Raw genomic sequence first — 25,112 nt, forward strand, 5'->3', positions numbered from 1 at the left:
TTTGAAGCCTTACAAATGGACCTTCTGCCTTTCCAATTTTTCCCATACTGACTATGGTTTTCTTTCCTGGATTAATTTGTTGACAGGTTAAGCATCTCTGGCAAAGACTCTTGCGACATTCCTGAACTTTGCATTAAACCCATCTTGTCTGTAAAGTCTAATCATTGCATCTCTGCCTATGTGAATGTCTCCATGATACATCCTAGCCATTGGTGCAAGCATACAGTCTGGCATTACTGGTCTGCCATCCAAATAGACCCATACACCATCTTCTGCCCTTCTCTGACAACCAACTTTCTCCCACTCCTCTCTTTCTCTTGTTTCCACCTCATCTTCTAGTTCTCTTACTTCTTTCCATGTTTCTAATCCTGAAAGTAACATAAGTTGGCAGCTGAATCCACATGTTTCAATTTTCTGCTATTTTAAATTTGGCGCAGTGTTGGGAAACCTGGTCAGCATATCGGTTACCTGCCGTCACATGATCATTTCCTGAATGATGTGCAGCACACTTGACCACTGCCACTTCTTTTGGCAATTACATTGCCTCAAGAAATTCTTTCACAAAATGTCCATTTTTAATGGGAGACCCTGAAGAAGTCAGGAAGTCTTGCTGCATCCAAAGCTGACCAAAGTCATGCACAACACCGTAACCATACTGACCTTTCAATGTAAATGGTTACTCCAATTTTTCCCATTTTTGCAAGCTTTAATTAAAGCTATCAATTCGGCTACTTGTGCAGACTTGACGCCTGGTAAATAGGATGCTTCGACTATTCCTCCCAATGTACACACAGCATAAGCAGCACTTAGTCCACCTTCCTCATGGCGCATACACGAGCCATCTACAAAGAGCTCATGTTCAGCATTCTCCAAGGGTTCCTCCTGTATGTCATGACGGGGTTTGGTACTGAGTTCTGTCACGTCAAGACATTCATGTTCGACTTCATCCTTCACCTCTTCATTGTATGGATCTGGTAACAAGGTAGCTGGGTTAAGAACAACACATCTGACTATGGTCACGTTTTCAGCCCCTAGTATAATTCTTTCGTATTTTGTCATTCTACTTGCGGTAAGATACTGAGATTGGGTTCTTGTTAAAAGAATTACAACTGCATGTGGGACGTACACTTTTACAGGATGTCCCATGACAATGGACTCGCTCTTTCCAAACTCATGCACGTTGCGACTACCACTTTTAGACATCCAGGCAATGCTGATGCTACAGGGTCCAAGGTAGCAAAAAAATATGCCACCGGTAGTCGCATTAGATCATGTCTCTGTGTTACGACGGAGAGTGCACAATTATCTCTCTCACAACAGAACAGTTTAAATTCTTTCGAATAGTCAGGCATACCTAAAGCAGGTGCTTCACAACACATTTTCGTAATTTTATGAAGGCTTCCATGCTTTAATCATTCCACTCTATTGGGTCTTTTGCTCGTTTCTTTGTCATTTTTGTCAGAGGGTTTGCCAATAGGGAAAACCCTATAATCCATTGTCTGCAGTATCCTACGACACCAAGGAACATCCTTATTTCTTTCTGGTTTTGTCGCAATTTCATTTTTATTATATTTATTCTCTCAGAGGTCACTTTTCTTAGTCCTCGCTGTATCTGATGTCCCAAATATTTAACTGTTGTTTGGCAAAACTGTAATTTCTCTGGGGACACTTTATGTCCACCTTTGGCTAGATGGTTCAATAAAGCAATGGAATCAGTAGCACAGTCATCCCTTGTTTTCGATGCAACCAGCAGGTCACCAGTATACTGTACCAGGACTGACTCCCTAGGCAGCACTAATGTTTCAAGACACTTTTTCAAAATTTGGTTAAAAATCGAAGGACTTTCAGTATACCCTTGAGGAACGCGATTCCAAACATAAATACGATCCTCAAATAAAAACTGACTATCAGGATGTAATGGAATGAAGAAAAAGGCATGGCATAAATCAATTACGGGAAACCATCCTGCCATCCATGGTATCTGGTACAAAATCACTGCAGGGTTAGGTACTATAGGGCAACATGGCACAACAATCTTGTTTATCTTTCGTAAATCTTGTACTACCCTATATTTTCCGTTAGGTTTCTTGATGCCAATTATAGGTGAATTACAAGGACTACTCATTATTCCTTTTAAAATGCCTTGTTCGACCATTCGACCAATTTCTGCTGCAACACCAGCTTTTATTTCAGGACTCATTTTGTATTGTCGAGTATTTGGGTAAACTGCACCTTCTTTTACAGTCACTTTTACGGGATCTACATTTTTCATTAATCCCACCTCTTTTCCTGTAAAATCCCACACTTCAGGATTTACTGTTGTTATGACCTCTTTTGGTAACTCATCTTTTGTCATTACGGAAAATAATTCATCTACTTATGTTCCTTGTTTGGCTAGCATGATTTTGTATACTCTGTCTTCATCTGGGGTCTGAGTTGCAACACCATCCGGTGTGCAAAATATGGTGCAATTCATTTTGCACAGGAGACCCCTACCTAATAAGTTCACAGGACTGGAGTCACACACTACAAACTTATGCATCTCTTTGAATTTTCTGATACATACCTCCATTGGTTATGTAATAGGATAGGATAGGATAGGATATATGTTTTAAAGCGCTCGAATGCCGTGGCGTCTTGGCGCTCGTGTAAATGAAAGTGTTACAGCCTGTATCGCAGATCTATGTTAAAGCAAACAGCTAGGTCTTTAGTTCTTTCCTAAATATTTGTCTGTGTGATTGAAATCGCATGGCTGTTGGCAGATTGTTCCACAGCTTCGCTGCGCAGTAAGAGAAGGCTCTTCCACCCCATCTTACTCTCCTAATCCTATCAATATGGAGAAGGCCCAAGTGCTAGATCTTAATGAACGAAACGGGGTATAGGGTCTAAGCATTTTTTTGAATATCCTTGGCTCCCCCACCATAGAATGCTTTGTGGACCAGGCACAAAGCCTTAAAATCCACCCGTTGCTGAATGGGAAGCCAGTGGAGGGCTCTGATTCCAGCAGAAGTTGGTTGACCTCTTGGAATGTTTAAGAGTAACCTTACAGCGGCATTCTACAATGACTGCAACCTACTCATCTGGAGTTTATTAATCCCTAATAGCAGGCCATTGCAGTAGTCTAACTTACATAGCAGAAGAGCCACTACCACTGTCTTTTGTAGTTCCTTCCCGAAGAAAGGGAAATATCTTTTTCAGAGTTTTAATGAAAAAGAAACAGGAAGAGTTAAGATTATTTACCTGAGCTGAGAAATTTAGTTGGCAATCAAAAAAAACTCCAAGGTTTCTAACCTTAGAGACAGGGCTGGGGCATTGTTCTGCTCTCATTGGCCACCAGGAAGCATTCCACTGGGGTCGTCCCTGGCCAAACTCAATGACCTCCGTCTTATCTGTATTGATTTTTAGGAAGCTGTGGTTCATCCAGGTCATAATCTCTTCAAGACACTCATAAAACCTGATGGCTGTGTCTTCAGGCTGCTTGGCTATCGAGATTATGAGCTGGGAGTCGTCTGCATATGACACTAAAGCAAAACCATGCTTCCTAATGAGTCTGGCCAGGGGCAGCACATAAATGTTAAACATCGTTGGGGACAATGCTGATCCCTGAGGAACCCCACAGGGCAGATGGAAACTATCTGACTGTATGCCCTCCCAATACAGGCTCTGCTCTCTCCCCTCCAGAAATGAGGATAGGAGGGACAAAACCAGTCCCCCAATCCCTACCTCCCGCAGCCGCTGCACTAACACCGTGTGATTCACGGTGTCGAAAGCTGGCGACAAATCAAGCAATACAAGAACTGCTTTGCCCCCTCTATCGACTATTCTACGAATCTCCTCAGCTGCTACAATTAAGGCTGATTCGGTCGAATGGTTAGATCGAAAACCGTGCTGGGTCGAATCCAGCAAATTATTAGTGTCCAAATATTCTGTTAATATCTTATTCATCGATTTCTCTAAAATTTTGGCTGCTATAGGCAGACCGGCAATCAGTCGGTAATTCTTGGGCTCCATAGGGTCTAAGGTAGGTTTTTTAGAATGGGTCTAATCGTAGCATTCTTCCAGCAAACTGGATAGCTACCTGACTCCAGGACTTGGTTTATTAACAGGGTCAGTTCATCTCCGATTCTGCTAGCGGCCAAATGCATCACCGTAGCAAGGCATGGGTCTTTAGATGATCCAGATTTTATAGAGAGGAGGAGTTTATAGACCTCATCTTTTGTGATTGCTGGAAAACTAATTAGCTTCACATATAATAGATCTGCCTCCGTTTGTGGTAGATCTAGCTTGTCTGGGCCCATTCGAACTTTCAGAAGGCTATCATATATTATTTGAACTTTGTTCTGAAAAAATGTGGCTAGTTTATTACACATACTTTGATTCGGATGAAAGATGCTTGCCTGCTGAGATTTAGAAAGCAGACTAATCGTTCTGAAGAGCTCCCTAGAGGAATAACCAGCTTCCTCAATTTTAGTGGTATAAAATGATCTTTTTGCGGCAATAATTGCCTCTTTATACTGTTGGAGAGCAAGATTATAGATTATTTTCTTGTCTTTACCATAATCTTGCCTCCACCGACGCTCTGCAGTTTGACACTTAACTTTTAAACCCTTCAATTCCGGGTTATACCAAGGAGACGAGGGCTTAAGTCTCCTGACTGTTGACCATTTTTCCGGGGCCACATAATCAGCCGCTGTCCGGAGCCATTTATTAAATAGGGGTTCTAATTTGTTTATTGGAAACACCCACTACTTGGATTGCTTCTCCCGAGAGGGGGTAGGTTTGGGATGTCTGCTGTTCTCGCAGCAGAACGGGTAGCACCAGTGTACAATAAGAAAGTAATATAATTTCCTTCCACCTTACCATCATTATATGGACCTGACTGATCTACCGACAAGGATGCGCCAAGTACGCACTCCTCTTCCTCCCCCCTCAGGCACCTTCATAAGGTGCTGTCATCAAAATAAGACTTCTGCAAAAGAAACGGCGATGTTACAAAAATGTTCTTACCACTTCCTACTTGAAATCCTGTGTCTGTACTGTTCTTGGCTTAACTCACAAAATTTGACATAGGGGCAGGTGGCAATTGACTCTGTAGGTTTACAACTTGCAGCGGTCGACTCATTATCATCTCATTCTGCGTCTGTGGATTTAAATTTTGATTTGGACCATTATTATTCTGTATACTTTTACACTCGTTTTTCCAATGCCCCAATTTTCCACACCCATGACAGGGAAACTTTTTCTTTGCCTCATTTCTGCTCAGTTGCCCTTTTGGTTTACCCCCATTATTCTCACCATGACCTTGCCCCCTTACTGTAGTTCCTACTTGATTCTGTAGTTGGAGCTCTTGCTGTTCTGCTAATTTCACTTGGCCCACATCACTTTCTCCTCTAAATTCTTTCATCTATTGTCAATTTCATCTCCACAGTATTTTGTATATTTTAGGATTTCATCTATTGGCTTCGCTTGCCAGCACAGATTGTGCTGCTTAATCATTTGAGATATCTCTTGCCGTAACCCTGACACAAATCGATACACAACATGAGTTATGTCCTTATCTCCGATATTTTCAAAACCACTATACTGCTTGAACACCTGTAAAAGGCGCTCATAGTAAGCATGTACAGATTCATCTTTTTCCTGAGTTCTATCTATCTTTATTCAATCAGTTTCCTTTGGTGGAATTTCGCCTTTCAAGAAAGTAATTACTTGGTGATATTTCTTCATAACCTCTTCTGACTGGGCTCCTGTCTTTTCATCTCTCGGGTACTCATCACTAGGCCAATGAACTGTAATTTTACATTCTGTCCACAAATCAGCAGGCACCACTATGTCAAATAAACCATCCAAATCTTTCAACAAAACCTTCAAAACCTTCACAAACCTCTCAACTTGCTTGTACCATTCCACTGGCTTTTCTCTCAATTTAGGGAAATCATTAGTAAATGATAAAATATCCTGTCGGGTCCATGGGACATGTACATATCCCCCCTCCTTGAACCTCTCTCTTTGGGCACAATCTTTCAGCCTTCACATATACATGTTACCTAAGGTCCACAAGAGTGTGATGAAACCTCCTTTTTGTACAATCGTAGCAGGATGTGGGTCCCTACATGAACCTATTGGACAATTCCTAGATTTTCACCTACAACCTTTTTGTACAATCATGGGAAACCTACGTTAAGGATACCACTGATTGTCTATTGAAACTAAAGACCATACAACACCTTATTGAGGAAGACACAGTACTTTGTACTATAGATGTGGTAGCACTATACACATCCATAGCTCATAATGAAGGTCTTGAAGCGGTGGAATGGCAACTTCTGGAATCTACTTTGGAACCAGACATGAGCGTGTTCCTTTTGGAGCTCTTACACTTTTCACTTTATCATAGTTACTTCAGTTGGAAAGAGCACTTTTATTTGCAAAAAACAGGAACATCCATGGGATTTCCCGGGGCACCAGCATATGCCAACACGTTTATGGCATACTTTGAACATCAACACATTCTTCAAAATCCCATATGGCGTTAGCATGCCATACTTCTATTACGGTACATAGATGACTTTCTGGTCATCTGGAAAGGCCCAAGACACATTTTGGAATGCTGTATTCAAGATCTCAACCTGTGCAACTCCAGGATTCAGTTCACTTCAGAAATTCAAACTGACAAAATTCATTTCCTAGACATTGAAATTCAAAAAACACCTTCTGGCCTTCAAACAAGGGTTTACAAAAAACCCACAGATGTTAACAATGCGCTACACTTTAACAGCGCACATCCACATTCTCTTAAAAAACATCTACCAGTATCTCAATTCACAAGGATCAAGAGGATAACATCTGATGAAACGCAATGCATCGAACTCATAGAGGAACAAAAAACGAGATACACGGAACGTGGGTATCCTGAGGATGTGCTCTTGGATGCCCAAAGGACAGTGACCTCCAAAAAACGTGAAGAATTGTTTCGTCCATCACAGAAACACATGAACCCACGCAAAGTGTTTGTTTTGAAATATACATCACAAGCCTCACAAATAAAGAAAGTTATTCGTAAACGTTGGGAGATCATTTCACAAGAAATTGATTTCATGGACTTATATAGAGGCCCCCTCTATTTGCACACACAAGGTCCAAGAATATCCGAGAACTACTTAATTCACAACACTCGCCCAACAGACAAACCCACAAAGGTATGCGTAAATGCCATAATTGTGGTCAATGTGGTAACGTCATTGTAGGCAACACATTCTCACATCCCCAGTCTGGTCAAAAAATCACATTGAGACACTCCTCAGATTGTAACACTGAGGGTGTCATTTATGCGATTCAGTGCCCTTGTGGTCTAGTCTACGTAGGTAGAACCTCGAGAAAGATCAAGACGAGAATAGTGGAACACAAAAGCACAATACGCAATAACAATTTCAAATCATGCCTAGCAACACATTGGGTAAACACCTCACACACCATACCACAATTGCGTTTTACAGTCTTGGAAAAAATTCAATCTACCACAGGCACTGATTTAAATACAATTTTAGCACGTAAAGAAACAATATGGATAAAAAAACTTGGCACGCTGACCCCGGGCGGCCTCAATGACCATGTGGAACTGTTATGCTTTCCGTAAATTGCCTTCTTAAAACGATGTCACTTATAAAATGTGTTTCTTTCTATGTCTTTACATAGGACACACTTTGGTCTGAAGTCACAGGTCTTCTATTTTGTAAAGGATTTGCACTCTTTTCTCTTTTTCTCTTTTTCCTATATTTTGGTTCACATTTGACCTCTAGCGCCTTCGCATTGTCTTGGGTTGCTTATATTTTTTTTTGAGCACACGCTAGAACCTTACGTTTCCAATAAAGTTTTTTTTTTTTCTCAAACCTTAGCCGCCTAATTGACAGCACGACCCCTTTAAAAACATCCCGAGTATGCACGCGTCAATACGCATGCTCTCTACTCACGACGGAACACGTACCACGCCGGAATTTCTTCGACTTGCTGGTAAGCGGCGTCTAACTACACGCCTTGTTTTTACCTGGATCCCGTGTGGTTTCCTTGTGATTCAGGCTGATTGGTCTTTACTCTTGGTCTTTTCAGTTTCTTCGATCTAACGCGTGGACAGTACCGTGGGTCTCCTGGGTAAGACTTGAGACATAAACACATGGGTCCTTTAAAAGGGAACACGTAGCAATTTTTTTGCCAGCACTTGGAGAGTATATTTACACTTTATATTTCCCGGTTATACAGATGCCTGATTTTCTCGGAAAGCGGCTAACTCCGTTTTTCGCCACCTGCTTGCGATTAACCTCACTGTGAGTACCATTCCAACCTAAGGGTTTTGCTTAATTCAAACTTCATCTTTAGCGACATGTTTATTTTATCGGATAGCGTTGAGCATCGAATCACTAGTATCTCTCTTTTAATCATTCACAAAGCACTGGGGCAGTTTCTCCTTCTTCTGTTTGCTTTTTGATTATGTTTGTCAATTTACATGTATAAAGCTATCTAAATGAACGCTTGGGTTACATTTCTAAGAGTCACTTGGCCTTTTATTTCACTTAGTGTATATCTTCAGAGTGCAAATCCTATTGAGACTCTTGTAAATCCTACACATATAGTCAATGAGATTTTCTGTTTTGTTGTAGTTCGTATTATGGTGGACCATTTGGAAATTGACGTAATTTCGACAATGTGCATCCCCTGAAGAAGGGTTTGACAAACCCGAAATACATTGGGACTTCCTGTTGTAATGAAAAGTACATTGTTTATGTTGCTTGTGGAGTTAACAAAACTTGAAGAAGTGAATACGTTTTTGTTAAACGATTGTCATACGATTCTGATCAATTTATTGTTACTTTTGTAATCCTTTTTGACACTCAGATAAGTTAAAACATCATGTATTTCGATGTTAAAAAACATACAAAAGCATATTAAATTATGTGTATAGACCTTTGCAGTCCTTGGCTGTGCGTCATGTAGGTTTGGGTCACTCCATTCCTCCTTCCTTGCATTTCTTTCCCAGTGGGGTCAGGGCTAAACCCCAGCACATGACTGCACGCTTCACTCATTTTATAACATTAAAAAATTCATTACACAATTGGGTAACCGATTTATCATCTGGTGTGCAGGCTCATCCCATCCTTTATTCACATGTACATATCCCCCCTCCTTGAACCTCTCTCTTTGGGCACAATCTTTCAGCCTTCTCTGTTTCTTTCATCAAATATTCAGATGTCGATCGATTTGTCTGTGCTTCCTCTTTTTTCTTTGTCCATCTAACTTTCCATCGGTCTAAATCTCACCAATTTTGTAATATCGTCATCAACTCCTTAATCTGCAATTTTCTTCCTGACATATTCATGTTTTCCAAATCCTTTTCAGAGAATTCTGCTCTATAGGGTTTTTGCAACACCTTGGATTTCCCGATCTCTATTCCCATTTCAGAGGCCAAATTTGTCAATTTTTCATGAAATATTTTCGTATTTCGGGTTATGCTCCTGCAAATGAACAGCAACTCTTCTTCACTATTAACCTATCCAGTCCTACTTTTCCAGTTATCATTTCTTCTAATTCAACCCCTAATTTGAAAATGTCTAATATTTTTGGGGGTGAGTTTGTTTTCTCTATTTCTTGTGCCCATCTTTCTATTTCTTCTGGGGTTACTATTGTGGAACTTTTTGTCCCTGTGGATGTCTCTATTAGTACTTCTTTCGAGCAACCTGGTGTGAGTTTCCTGGGTGTGTCATTTATTTGCCCTCTTATCGGTAAGTCCATTAATGAAATCACTGACTCACATTCACTGGCTTGGTCATCAATTATTAATTTTTCTTTTCTAGGTTCAATAATGGGAGTAGTCATGATGGGTGTTTTAGGGCAATTTGATTTATCCCCATACAGTGGGACTACAGGACCTATAATCACTGGAATAGTCAGAGCTTCAGGATGCGTGTTTAACTGGGACATTTCCTGTATTAATTCACTTCTATTTTTATTTATCACTTCTTTTTCTTTCTTGAAGTACCCTCTCCATTGTTCTTTCATGTACTACCTGTGGAACTAAAGGTGTATCTAGAATTGGAGCACTCAGGTAATTCTTTTAGATCTTTCTTGATAAGGCGAAGGATTTTTCATTAAAATATCCTCTAAATAATCATCTTCTGAGTCTCCACTACCTGCCATTGTTAAGTGCTTTGTTTTCTCTGTGCATTTTCCTCCTGTCTGTTCCTCAGCCATCAATGCAGGATATAATCCTTCTGTTACCATGGCTTGCCTACACTGTTTCATCGGCCTATCTCGGGTTTTGTGTGAAAATTTGGGGTAAAATCAGCTCAAGTTTCTGTCACTTCTTGATCTATTGCGCTCAAATGCTTCAGTCTCCCATTCTTCTATTGCCTCATACTGTGTTAATCTGGGTCTGGGTTCCAATTCGTTCATTCTAGTACGTAAGTTATGTAGGATTCTTCCATTAAAAGTTCCAAACTCTGGAAAAGCTAGTATTCCATCATCTTTTGTATATTCTATCCACTTTTCTACCATACACAGTTATGTAGGATGCAGGCGTTTTCGGGGGATGAATTACAATCCCTTCTCTAGTTTTAATGGGTTTATCCTTTTTAAAATAAATTTAAATTTTCTGTATAAATGACATTTTCCTTTTCTCTCCGTACATTTTTCGAGATCTTCCTTTTATGTACTGTTCATGGGCAAATCCTAAGTATCCTCTATCTGAACGATTCCCTATCAAGGTAGGATTGTGTCTCCACATGCAAGACCCACTATGAATTATTATTATGGCTTCTATTTTTCAACTAATCAAATGTTCGCTTTTACTTTAACAATTGACCAATACCAGGGCGGCTTCTTATTCTTCTCACCAATCGGATTCTGTTCTGCTACATGTTTAGCCAATACTCGCGCGGCTCTCAGTGACGTCAGTATCACTCCTTACTACTGACCCCTCCTTTACAATTCTTCGCGTCAGTCACATGCCCGCTGTTCCAACCAATCCCAGCGTGGCCCTCTGTGACGTCAGTGCAGCACTCGCAACTAACCCCTCCTTTACAAGGTAATGCGCAAACTTATTTTCTCACAATATACGTGCAATTTTCATTAATTAACAACATAGAAACATTTGCTACTTTGTCTGATCCTCTAAATTCGAAGAATAGTCTATTTCTTTTGCTGCGAGTAAAACCTTTCCGCTTACTCTTCAAACACTACGAGTAAAACCTTTCCGTTTACCCTTCACACACGCATCAAGAACCTGTTACTCTTTCAGTATTACCCTTTCTAGGTGATATAAGACCAAAGTTTCACTAGCAAACTATTTTGCTACCAATTACTCTCACTTTAATACGAAAGAAAATAATCCCTAAATCAGTGCTTCTAGTCCTGCATAACTTTTAGCACCTTCTTGATCTCACTGCAGTGTGGCTTCCATTCGCCACCCGCTATTCAATATTCCCGGGAATTTCCAGACAACATGAAACAAAATACAAACGAATAACGGGTGTTAATGCATAAATCAATAATTCAATCCATAAATCAATAGTTCAATCCACAATATTTTCTACCTAACTAACTAGAACCCTAACCATAGCTCTGCTACCAAGTAAAACTGATCCAGCGGATTACCAGCTTGGGTTACTCACACACCATATACTAACCTGGGCCCATAAACATTCATACAATAAGCTAGTAGTACAGCCGGAGTCAATTTTTGTTTTACCTGCAAGATTTTGTTATCTTTACCCAAATCTTACCATTCCAATCTCCTTGTCAATAAATTTCCTCTGGTCTATGAATATCTAGTAACTGGTAGAATAGGTAAAATTAACATTTAAGGTTTTCTCCAATAATCGCATACTCAAAGAGTTTTAAAAGTTTTATCTAATAAAACTTTTGTGAGTCAACGATCAAATACATGTTAACATCGGGTTCATCCAAGAAAGAAATCATGTTTAGTTCAATATAAGTCTCATTAAAAATTCCTGATGACAGTACCTGAAGAGTAGGGGTGGGCGGAATTTGCGAAATCCACTTTCGCAAATTATCGTGAAAATGTTAAAAATTATCGCAAACACGCGGAAATATCGAGAAGATACGGAAGTTTTTTCCCGCATGTTCGCGAGATTTTCTGCATGGTTGCGGCTCGCCAACTTACCCATGCGGTTGCTCGCGGGCGCGGCCATCTTGTTTTCAGTTGTCTCGCGGTGCATGAACGCGAGAAGAAAGACGTGATCGCGCGACGCATGACGTCACTGCGGGCGCGAACTGTCGCGAGACAGAGCAAATGGCTAAAAACAATACAACATCTCATGGAGAACGCGACCGGATCAAGAAAACTTGTCGGCGAACGCAGGGATTCAGGTAAGGCGATCGCGCGCGCGCGAGAATGTATTATTTTACCAAATTATCGCTAAGCTGCGGAATGCGGAAATTTTGACATTTTCGCGCTTTCCGCGGAACGTGAAAATGTCAAATTATCGCAATTTCCGCGAACGGAACGAAATTTTAGCCCAGGCCTACTGAAGAGGGAGAAAAACACAGAGCAGGTACAAGGACAGACTTCACAGAATTATATTTACCTAAGATGATAGATAAACCCAACTCCTCGATGATGGGGTCAGATGAAGTCCACCGGGACAGGTGGAAGACAAGGATCCGGACAAGTTTAGGCCAGGAAGGTGACCTCTTCTAAGTGCAACGCCAGCGTTGCACCCCTCTCTGGCACTACTCTAGTCGATATTTCTTCCGCGACTCCCCTTCTAGATGATTGGATTATCGATCAGTATTTCAGTCTCTCGAGCAGGGTCTCTGGCATCGGCAAGGTCTGAGACAGCGTCTCTGACAGAGTCCGTGGCAGCATCTGTGTCGGGTCTGTGACGGGTCGGAATGACGGGTCTGACTGACTCTTACTAACTTACCTCAATTATACTATTCTGTGTTCGTGTACCACCCCCAAATGTTTTAATATCGTGAGTTCCCTATTTCTGATTGGACAGGGCAAGGAGGTGAGTTCATCACACCATGCTAAATGTAATATTTTACTTGAGGTTCATTGTTCAATGTTCCCGCCCCTTAATTTACTTTCCCAAAGCTTTATTCCCACCCGTATTTCACATTATGCACAATACATTGTATGCAAAAATTGTAATTTCTTCTTCCTCTGTCTGGGTCAATCGGTTGAGTTCTCATGTGATTCTTGCCTGCTTGACTTTGGCTGGGTTTCAATGGTGTCATCATAGTTCCAGGCAGGGTTTAGTGCACGTGTGCACAGATCAGGTGGGGTAGGGACTTCAGTCACCCTCCGAGGCCCAAATACGAACTAATATAAAGTCAGAAAAAGACATGTTAGAATACAAAAATAAATGAATTCACTGTATACCACTTATCTCTACTGTATCCTCATTTACTTATATAAATCTTTCGCATTAGTATTTAGTCGAACTTATGAGGTTTAGTTTAAGCAGTAGCATGCGCATTAACATGTGAGTTTCAAGCGGCCATTATAGATGCTATTGCACAGCTGCAAAGGTTTCTCTCCAAGCATAGAAAACGTCATACTACGTAGATGCAGTAGACACATGCGCAGTGAAATTATCGCGTTTTGTCGGCCATTTTAAGACACTCGGGTTACTGGTTAGTAATACACATAGGAAAGCTTCCCCTAGATACAATATATTGTGTGTAATGCAATTATTAGTATTCACAAACAGATTGATTACGGTATTATACATTATTTTGAGAGGATTGCATCCAAGCAAGTTTCTTATTTATGAAACCTTGCTCCATCAGCCCGAGTTACCCTAGGGTGAGAAAGACGGAGAGTTGGTTGACTCAACACACGATAGGATCTTATGGATGTGGAACATATAGGATTATGTGCTATATCAATTTTTACACGAAATTTGTTGTATACATCATTGAGTGGAAATGTAGTAAACGGTATGTGGGCAGCGCCATAAGGACCGTACGTGAAAGAATTGGGGAACATATGGGAGCTGTCAAACAGGGGGATAGCAGATATCCCATTGAAGGACATATAGCGCAGTGCCCTTCACAGCATCAAAAATAGAGACTTTGTATTCTGTGGAATTGACCAAATACTGAGGCACCCCAGAGGGGGCAACAGGGAATTGACTCTATGCAGACGCGAAGCCTTTTGGATTCTCAGACTTCGCAGCACAGAAACAGGGCTCAGTCTGGATCAGGAGCTTCATTACTTTCTGGGGAGATAAACGTTTGTTTGGGTTGCATGCATATTTAATGGTTAGAACTTATAATATGCCTGGGAGGTTATGTCGATTACTATTACTGTCATATCTACTGATGTATATTAGTACTAGTATTGCATCAAAGATATAAAATTTGGGTTTGCCTTTGTTTCGTTAAAATGTTCGAGGAGATTTTACAATATAGATGTTAGTTTCATCATATATTTTTTAGATATTACATTTTTAATTCATGACAGATTGGATTCTTACTTAATCTGAGCTAAAGCATTTTAGGGGATGGAGAAATTCTGTACATGTGGAATATAACCAGCATTGGTTCTGATGATGGATCGATTCTAACAACATTAGGGATGTACTGATGTCAAGAAATATTATAATGACAAAGATTGGAACTATAGTTACATGTTTCTTCTGAGCACTATGTGTAAGTACAGGGTCACAATAGATGACTTATAGGATAGTATATATTCTGCTGTATATAGACATATCATGTAACAAACACTGAGGTTTGTGAGACATAGTGATGCTCCCACTCTGTTTTAGATAGCGGGAGACTATTACTTTCTGTGACATATTCCAAGAAGGCTCCCGCGGAGAGGCTATCGTTTCAGTATAAATGCGTGACATTGATGTATAAATAGCCCTGTCTTGTGCAAATAGATTTTTTCATGTGTGCTTATTAGCCTGTCTATGAGAATGTACATTAGAAAGTCCGATACATGATATTTGAGTTATCGGTGTATACGTAAAGATGGCACCCAGGGTGGAAGGACAGAGTGGGCTGTTCGCTCTCCATGACTATAGCTCCCAGGACGTGGGAGGTATTTAATTGCGGGAATGCTTATGTCCATGTCTCGTACTCGAGGTTGCTTGACAGATGGATCGCTTCGCTTAGCGGCAAGACATTGAAGATTGCAGATGCATGTTACTATGCGTATCTTGGAAACCGCTTTGATCTAAATGCGGCGTTTTGGAGACATGGGGCAGATATTACATGCCCATTAGAGAAAGCATGTTTAACCAAGGTAGTGTGTATTTAGAACACGCTAGAAATATGTTTTGTGACTCAGTTTACATACTATAATACTTAAAATTAGAAATATTTAGTATGAGTTTGACAATTTTGGTAATATGTGGCTATATACTGAACGTGACCTATATTAAAAAGTCGTATATATTGAGGCATTGCTTTTGAATTTCAGAGTTTGCCTAATTGTATGAAATTAAGATCCCATACAAGTTTGGAGCTGGAATACTTGACTCTAACAGAGGATATCGTCTATTGTTTATTGTGGGATGGAATTTTCACCACATGAAAAGTAGGTTATAATGTGATTAGAATTGATGTTTATGCTTTAACTGAGAAGAGTAGGCTTATGTATGATGTGGTTGTTCTGATTATACTTCTGTGTATCTCGTTGCATAGATTTCTACCAGAGGTATTGGAGGTACCTGAGATTTGGTCTATAATTGGTTGGTGTTCATTTCACTTTTCCGTCCTCTCTTCACTACTTTTGACACGTATTAGAGATATGCGGGCTTTCCTACATTGGTCAATTGGTTTGGTTTTGATTGGATTTTTTTCTGCACTTTCCTTCATTTATTTTCTGCATTCAAGCGTATCAGAGAGATATGAGTTTTTGCATCCATGGTATTGTACTCACGTATATGTGTTTTCTATATTACCCAGATGCTGGGATTATAGGGTCCCCATTTTACATCCTGATTATGAGACTTTCTCTTACTGAATAATTGAACTCTCAGAAATAAGGTTTTAGGGACCCACTCTGTGCATGCTTGTATATGTGTCTCCAATCTGTGAGTGGAGCAACATCAAGACACAGGAGACCTTTAAAGATGTTTACTGTACACCAGTTTCTGTATGGTGTCACAATGGCCATTTTTTAAATGTTTTAATTTTTTTCACTCAGCCTTGAGAAAGTCGTGGGACAAATTCCCAATGTTTGTGACGAAACACCTGTTGGCTGACAAAGAACTTTGTGAAGTAACAGAAGAAACAGAATAAAAAGAAGATAAAAGGATTACAAATACTGTGTTTCTAATTTGTGCACACTATTATGCATTACTATTGTTTTTACCTTGCAGACGCGTGCTGAGGGTTTCATTTATCTGTTGTGTTGGCCTCGGCCACAATTTTTTGGGGAGGTAGGTGGTTCTCCTGACCTTACAGCACCGTCCTCCGATACTGTTTATGACTAATATATGTATGACTTCTCCTAAGTGGCGCCATTATACCTGTGGAGAAGTGTGGCTCAATGATTAGAGTGGCAGACCCTGATGCAGAGGTCTAGCCCGGGAGCAGGGTTCAATTCCCCGCCTCGGTGGATCTTGGGCTCAAAAATTCCACAGACCTGATAATTCTCGCCTCGGTGCCTATTCCAATCATGGAGTCCCACTCTGCAACTCTGGGCAATAGCTTGCTTAATCTCCACAACAGCCCCCACAACGCTAAGGATGCCTGGCCTCCACCTTGGGGGTGCCCAGGAGTGGACGCCTCACAGGGAAAGCCAGGATGGGTTCCACAGCGGTATTCGTACAAGCGCCTTGAGACCCTTGCGGGTGAGTAGTGCGCTATACAAGTATCAAATTTACAAATTATAGTATTATACAGCTGATCAATAAAGTCCAACATTAAACGTTTCCAAATACAAATCCTAATAATCTTATCCTTATTATTAATCCAACTTTAAAAATATAACTACATGCACCTTTTCATACTTCCTTTGACTTATATTTACCGTAAACCTAAGTTTAAACCTCTAACTAGACTCTAGTACTCACTTTTACCTTTACTCATTTCAAAATACTTATGGCCCTATTACGATGTGATTCAGAAAGCCTCCAACCTCAGGTCGGAGGCTTTCCGATTCACATCTCGGTTTCACTTCCAACCGCCTAATTACAATCTAGGCACTTGAAAGTGAGAGCGGCCGGTCATTCTGGCTGGATTCCAATGGGCTCCAGGAGCCCGTTGGCCAGTCAGAGACCGCAATGTAATCGCAATGGACGGGGTTTCCAGCACTGAGATTATGATGCTTGGTTTCCGACAAGCTTTCCATGCTGGACTTTCCGACATGGAAAGCCTGTCTGAAAGCGAGCTTGGGGACCCTAGCAAGGCCCCCTTTTCCCTGCGGCCTCCGGTTGGGGGCCTAGGGGGTACTTCCTGTTAATCCCTGCAACATGTGGCAGTCACCTTGAGGTGGTGCAGGGATTAACAAAATCTCCCATTTCTCTATGGGAGCTTGTGCTGCGGTCGGTTTACAACTGCAGCACAGACTTCCATAGAGAAATCGAAGTATGCGACCGCACCATGTGCGGACGCATTGTGATTGCGGTGTCGGGACCACTGACCAGAGGTCGGTTGGTCCCAAAACCGCGACGGTGAAGGTCGGAAGCAACTCTGACCGACATCATAATGAAGCCTTTAGTTGTTCTATAAATGGCAAAAAACAAAAAATACTACAGTTTTAAGGTATTTGTAGATCTTCTTTATCAAAGTTAAAATCACGTATAGCCAGCCGCGGCCGCTGCAGGTAAGAGCGGTGGGGCGGGCTGGGGGGGTTTCGCGAGACAACCACAAGGGAAAATTAAATAAATAATTAACTTCCCTCCTGGTTGTTTCTCGAAATCCCCCCCAGCCGGCCCCACCGCTCTTACCTGCAGAGGCCGCAGCTGCATATAGCCACTTTTTTCATTAAATTATTGCGAAAAGTTGGCCTGGTATATGCTGACCACTAATTAAAGTAGGCACCTTGTAACAGTCCAAACAAACCTTATTGATGATTAGGTTAAAGACAACCTTTACTGAAAGCTATCCTAGTGGTAGCTATGGCGAGCAGCCTTCAGGCTAAGTCTCGAAGCAGCTTGTTTTACTAGTGTATAACCTCCTAAATGACCAAATGAAAGGGGAACCACACAAGGAATCTATAAAATATATGTATTTATTAGTAAACACTCTCTACTAACCTCTTTATGAGATTAGAGAGCAAATCACACAATATTAAATCACTAGAACGTCATTAAATAACACAATACACAGCGGGCTCCAGGGGGAGACCGAACCGTATACTAAGAAAGTGGTATAACAACCACGACTTGACTAAACACAGGGCCTAGAGCATGTAGAATCGCTGGGAGCCCAAGGAACCACCCAAGGTAGTGACACAGGGGACCCACGGAGGATGGGTGCAGTGTGAGAACACAGACGCGAGTTCCGTACAACTCTATAAGAAAGTCGCGGTTGGAATATTAAAGATTAAGGACACCTCAGAGAGGACTTTAAGCAAACCCAGCTAAACATAGAAGGTTCTAAGGCCAGCACCCTTGAGAGTACCGAGGTACCCGCGTTACCTATCCCAGAGGAGCCAGGTGCATAGGGGTCAAGTGATGTTGGAAACTTTCGTCGTTTTCAATGGCGTCATGCGAAAAAGTGCTGCTGCCGGGAAGATGAAATGTGTCCGGTGTGATTCAAGCCTGGATCGGAGCTGAGAAGAACCTGAAAGCAGAGGGGACAGAGTCTGGGCCACTTCACAGTGACCAGGGGCACAATAGACGAATGCCCACCGATGTCGGGTGTTTCAGGTGAGAAGAGGTGAAGCATGACTCTGCAGCCACGGGGACCAGGAGATGACGACGACCAAAGTCCGTAGGTGAGCTGTCCCACGAAGGATGTCGAGTGCTGGGGGGGGTCAGTGTTCTGATTGAACACCAACAAGCCTTGGCAACTGCAACTCACGCGGTCAGAGGAAAGATGCTTCGGTGAGGACCAGCAAGCTCCTGGAGTCTCTCCAAGCTATGGAGAGTCAGGGCACATCTGGAGCAACCAGGAAAGCCCACGGAAAGTCAAAGTTACATTCACAGGGACCCACAGGTCGACGGACCAGGAATCGCGAAGGGAACTCGAGCTGAATCACAAAATACCAGCCCACGGAACACTTGTAGGCCAGAAATCTTCGGTGCAATTACTGCTCGGGTCAGGACTACAAGTAGCCCAAAGCACAGTCTCAGGGGTCGCCAAAAGGCATATGCTGCTGCAAATGTACGCGGTGCACAGTGGTTCAGATTACTCGGTCCCCACGAGAGATACGGGCCTCAGAATAGTTGAGAGCGCAGATCAACCTCCGAGACCACGGGAACTCACCCTGCTGCAGAAATCTTCGGAGTCCTCAGGAGCTTGGGAGATGCAAACCGGTCAGATGCGTTTAGGTGCCTGCCTTGCAGGGGAGTAACTCCTTTACTTCAAGGGAGATTCTTCAGTCATCCAGAGTTGTGCAGATCATCGAAGTACTTGGTTTCTGTAGCAGAGTTTAGTCCGGGTAAAATCTAAAGTCCTGTAGTCAGGGGTTCCTACTTTATACCCAAGGAAGGGGTGGGACAGACTCTGGGGACCCACCTATGGGAGGGTCAGGACAGAGGGGTGGCTACACCCATTTCCTTTGTCCAGTTTCGCGCCAGAGCAGGAGCACATGGCTCCTGCAACCTGTTTGAGCGGGACTATGCACAGGGACCCAAATGTGCCGCCAGTGCAGACATCAAAACACTCTGAGTGCACCCACCCAACACCAATACACTAAAGCCTGTCTGGGAGGTGGTCACACCTCCCTGTGACAGGAAGCCTATTGCAGACTCGTGGCTGGCAGCATCCATTTGGTGATGCCAGGGTCGAGAAGGCTGGCACCGGGTAGCCCGGTATGTCATATTTGCCCCTGTAGGAGGGTGGAATCATACCTCCCCCGCCAGTTACTGACAGGGAGGTATGATTCCAAGGTGTTTGACACCAAACACAACATGTTTCCATGCAGCCGTTTTAAAGTTATGGTTGGCTGCATCACAAGCAACCCCGGAGAATAGATTCCGAAGGCTGCAGAGGGGCTCTGCTCATGCAGATGCACCCTCTCACATAAAACCCAGCACTCTGCCTTCAGGATTGATAAGGCCTGCCATAGGGGTGACTGATAGGTTTATATGTGCAGTAATATAGGATAGATATAGTGAACCTATATCGAAGTAAGGGGTGCAGGCACCACCTTACACAGGCTGCTGTAGCAGACCTGTTGTCTCCCAGGTGTGGCATAATACGTGCTGCAGCCCCTGGGAGGCCTCTAGGGTACCTATGCCCTTGGTACATAGTATACCATCTACTAGGGACTTATAAGGGTACCCCAGAATCCAATCTAGAGTGCACCTAAAGTACATGCAATCAATTTAGGGAGAAAGCAGATAAACTGGGGTCCTGATTAGCAGGATCCCAGTCAGACTAGTCGAAAACCAGCAAAACACCTGGAAAAAAGTGAAGGTAACCTTGCAGTCAGATTCCACCTTCCTACAATTATCTTGATGAGAATTTCTCTATAAAAGATTCTGTTTATGACTAATATATGTGTGGTAACCTAAGAATCCCTGTCTGGCTGTTCGTTAGTCCTCCAAAGTATCGAACCAATAATACCTATTTATGGCTTGCGTGCTTTGAAAAGAGTGAAGCAGCAACGTGGAAGAAAACCTTTAATTAAATGTTGCAGTTTTGGCTTTTACGTTGCTTTTAATATGAGTTCATACATTTACTATTAATGTTCATATTTTCTTTAAATACTTATTGTACATTATTAGGACATAAAAATGATGCCTTGCCAGGGATCAAGGTGACATACTTTTTGTTACAGTGAATGTTTCTTCAATTTTTGTTGAATGTAATTTGCCTTTCTAGCAAGTTTTTTTCAGACTTGTTCCAATTGTATATCTTCAAATTAGTGTAACCTCCCCCAGGTCTCTTAGTTAGATTTAGGTTTTGTCCCATTGAGAGTGAATTAAAATGCACCTTTTTCTAATCAGTGACCCTACAATTAACTTTTTGTGACTGGTTTACTGTTCTTTTCTGGTGCTAGGAAGTCTTTCACCTAGTTGAGGGGTCTGGCTACTATCTAGTGAACATGAGTGATGCAGATGTCATCAACGTCACATACCAGGAAGCAGAGAGCACCTTCCAGGTGAGTTGGTGCCTCATCATTGTTCAAAATATTGATTGAATAGTTGATCTTGTATACACCAGCTAGTAGATGTATGGAATAAACCTTTGTAATACATTTTGCTGAAGCAACACTAAATGTAGTCATTTTGTAAATGTGATTTTGTTAAGTCCACCTTTGACTTTGAAGCTAACGTGAAATTCCACCTATGTAAGCTTGCAGCATGAAGAATTTGAAAAACAGATAAATAACATTTTCAAAGATATGAATTCATGTTTATGAATTGAATGTGATCTGTGGCTAATGATCATGTTTGTTAAGATTCACATTTGAAAGTGAACACACAGATTGCATAAACAAGTTGATGTTTAATGCTTAATAATTTGAGTAGTTTTAACATGACAAATTAGATATAAGAGCCTCATTGATCGTGTTCACCAGCTTGTTGGTGAACCTTTTTCCCCTTTTATCTAAAGACGAACTCCCAAATCATGGTTCTGTTGTTGAAAAATAAAAAAAGGCAAACCTGTTACATACTGGGAGATTCTCCAGTGTGTGGATATATTTTTCTTTTTTGCTTGCCGAGGGACCACAATCCTGTGTGTGGTGTCCTGGACAGAAAAAAGACAAAAGCAGACCTGGCACTGTAAAACCTGACCACCCAGTGCCGTGTCATCCACTGGTTTCACAGTGAACAAGATGTTTCAGAAGGCAAATGTATTTTGGCAACACCTTTGAAAACGGAGCAGTTCTCACACCTACAAATTAGGTGAGTGATGCAGAACTTGGCAGATAGGTCATCTTCCAATTTTGGCAGATGTCCCATTACCATCAACCACTGAACCTGGCCCTAAGACATTATTTCATATAGTCAAGAAAGAGGTCCATGTTTGGCTTAGTCCTTGGAAAATTGATTCCCCAGGATAAAACCCAAAGTATGGAACAGTTTTCTATTTAGCTGGAGGGTTTCCTACTAAAGGAATTTTTAAATATATCTTATTTTAATCTCAATGATTTTATCCCCCAAACCACCTTCTGCATTGCTACACCATGCTAATGAACTCCCAAGACTGAAATTTAATTCAGTAGCCTCCACTCTAGAGCCGTGGCATCCACTTTGTTGCAACATGGAAACATGGCCCTGAGTTTGGATACTTTTCCAGAAAGCGGTCAAGTATTTTGCTAAAAAAAAACAACTAAAAATTTGGCAGCTCTTTATGATACACCTGTCTCAGTGGGGCGATAGAAAGTAGAACAAACCTGGATGGTAATTTTCAATATATACTTTCTTTCTTGACTACTCTCCTCCGGGCCTCTGCACCATTTCAGTTTTAAAAGTTGTCTCTAAATTCCCACATAGGCATCTCATGCAACACTACCTACATTCCACTTCTTCTACACGCTTCACATCGGACTCCTTAACTTCACTGATACAGTGATAGACAGACACAATACGACTATTCGTGATTATCCTTTAGCTTTACACACAGCATCAACACCACACTCTTGTATCATAATCATGATGTTACCTTGCAATACTCTTGTCCCTACCACTCTTCTCCAGAATTGCTGCATGATGCTGGTACCACTTACGGCCATCCTCAGTTCTCAAAAGGGTTTATCTCACCTCAGTCATGTGAAGGGGTTTGAAAACCTGGACAGACCCTTCTGAACGGAGATTGGCAATCTCACCTTCTCCCAGTCATTAACCTGCAATATCCATGTAATTCTCATCATATTCCTTCCGCTGGAGCAACTTTTTGCACATATGCCCTTCTCAGTCTCCTGCATATGACTTGTCTAGTCATAACAGTTTCTGCAAAGTGGGCCATGCCCTCACTTTAAATAATTCTCTTCTGCCTCTCTACATAACATGATGCTGTAGGCCCACATTCTCTTATGAACTATGCCTTTCACACCAAACCTACTATTGATGACCAACTTTATATATCTTTCAACACTTCATTGAGCCTTTCTGCCGGTCCAATGGTTCATGGATAATACACTGTGTAAGGCATATGCTTTAGTTCCTTATTTTCCAAATACAAGCTATGCTCCTGAAACAAAGTGCGCGCTATCACTCTCTATTATTTCAGATTACTGTTTCCTAATAAATGCATTCTAACAAGAATATATGTGTGCCAAGGAACTGGTCTCTGTCATACAACTTTCTTGTGGCCATGTTGTATACTTGTCAATCATAACAGCTTCATGCCTCTGCTTTTCTGACAGCTCTTTCAGTGGGCCCAGGAGATCTAGCCAAGGTCTAGGAAGTATCTGTATGTTTTGCTACAAACAAAATCCCTGTTTTAACACCACATCACTTCATGGAAAGAGCAGATCAATTAACCTACACCCCAGAGTCCTTATCTGTGAGCTAATACATCTCATAATTTCTGATCTGTTTCACTTTTCAATAAGTGCCACATATGTGATTTTCGTATTAACAGTTTAGCAAACCAAAACATACTCTTTTTCAGCGAAACACCAATCCGTTGAATACATTCAGCGCTGTCTCCACATGGCCACAGAGTTCCACCAGTTCCAAATCATTCTTCCTAGACAGCCACTGACTTTTAACCAACACCTTTTTTGGTTGCAGCACCTCATCCACACTAGTTTCCTTCATCCGATTGATATTCTATGTATTTAATTTTGGTGCTCACACATTAGGTGTGCATCTGTTCTTTATTATATTATTTCTTTAGTATAGGATTGTTTTTCTCACGGAATGGTACGCATGGGGCTGGTCCCCATGTGGTCCTGAAGAAGAGGTTTAGGGGACACCTCGAAATATGTCGACCAAATACTAGGGATAGTATACCCATAACAGTTACTCTTCCTCCCTACTATTAACACCTTTTTACCCATACCAACTAGGAGCAGGAATAAATTAATCGCTCACTAGCTAGCTATTTTCAGCATCACCTTCACCAATTCCCCATACACTGCACTACACATTTTTTCACAAAAAGTGCTCCTACGTAGTTCCGCAAGTTGCAGCACGCCCCAGACAGTAGCTGTCTGGGTTGGCCCCAATGATGGATTTAACCCAGATCTCTTGACTGGGGGTGAATGTTGTGATTTGTTCTGCATTCCGTCCATCAATTGTGTGTCTTTTGCTTTATCGCCCTAAGTGCACCAGGTATGCCCAGACGTGGGTCCTGAGCTCACTGTGCCACTGGAATCAAGCTATCCTGTCTGAAGAGGGGTGAAACCCCGAAACCGGTCCTAGGATGCTTGTTTCCGGTCCAGGGAGGACCTGGCTTGGCAGTTCGGGCTGAACTGTTCCCATGAGGCACAGGGTCAAGACTGATTTGCATATGGCTAGGTCTAAACTGGGGTGGCATGGTGAGCAAAAGAAAGATGGATTTAACCCAGATCTCTTGACTGGGGGTGAATGTTTTGATTTGTTCTGCATTCCGTCCATCAGTTGTGTGTCTTTTGCTTTCTCGCCCAACCTAGGGGCAACCCTTGGTGAGTGAGGGGACTCAAGCAGTGAATTTTCTCTTCTTAGATTCGGGGCGTTGTTTCGCACATTTAGCGGAAGTCCTTCCCTTTGGTTAGGTTCTCTGATATGTCATTTACAGATTTGTTAATAAACATGTTGTCCTCATCTGTCCATGCATTCTCTTCATTAAAGACTGGCCTGCAAGACAGAAACATCAATCAAATCATTACTTCCAGCCTCAGGTTCTACCTTATAAGGATTGTGGAAATGTGGATTTTCCTGATCAGTTATGTCCCCTATCTTGGACCCCAACGGTTCTATATGCATGTTACAAGTACATGTATGTTCCCTCCAGTTCCAGTTTTTAAGACGCAAACATATGTGTGTCTACCGTCAACATGTTCTCTGTCAGATCCGCCATCAATGGGCTGG

The 25,112-nt window shown here is 41.8% G+C and overlaps 1 protein-coding gene across 1 annotated transcript in view; it reads left to right on the forward strand.

Annotated features, from left to right (window-relative positions):
• NUP210L (nucleoporin 210 like) overlaps window positions 1-25,112 on the forward strand; it is a 358,615-nt gene that overhangs the window by 133,882 nt on the left and 199,621 nt on the right. The window contains exon 20 of the mRNA XM_085637033.1: window positions 21,149-21,250. Coding sequence (XP_085493159.1) covers window positions 21,149-21,250 — 102 coding nt within the window. The remainder of the gene's footprint in view (window positions 1-21,148; window positions 21,251-25,112) is intronic.

This window comes from Triturus cristatus, chromosome 12 (assembly GCF_964204655.1).
Source record: "Triturus cristatus chromosome 12, aTriCri1.1, whole genome shotgun sequence".
Taxonomy (NCBI): domain Eukaryota; kingdom Metazoa; phylum Chordata; class Amphibia; order Caudata; family Salamandridae; genus Triturus; species Triturus cristatus.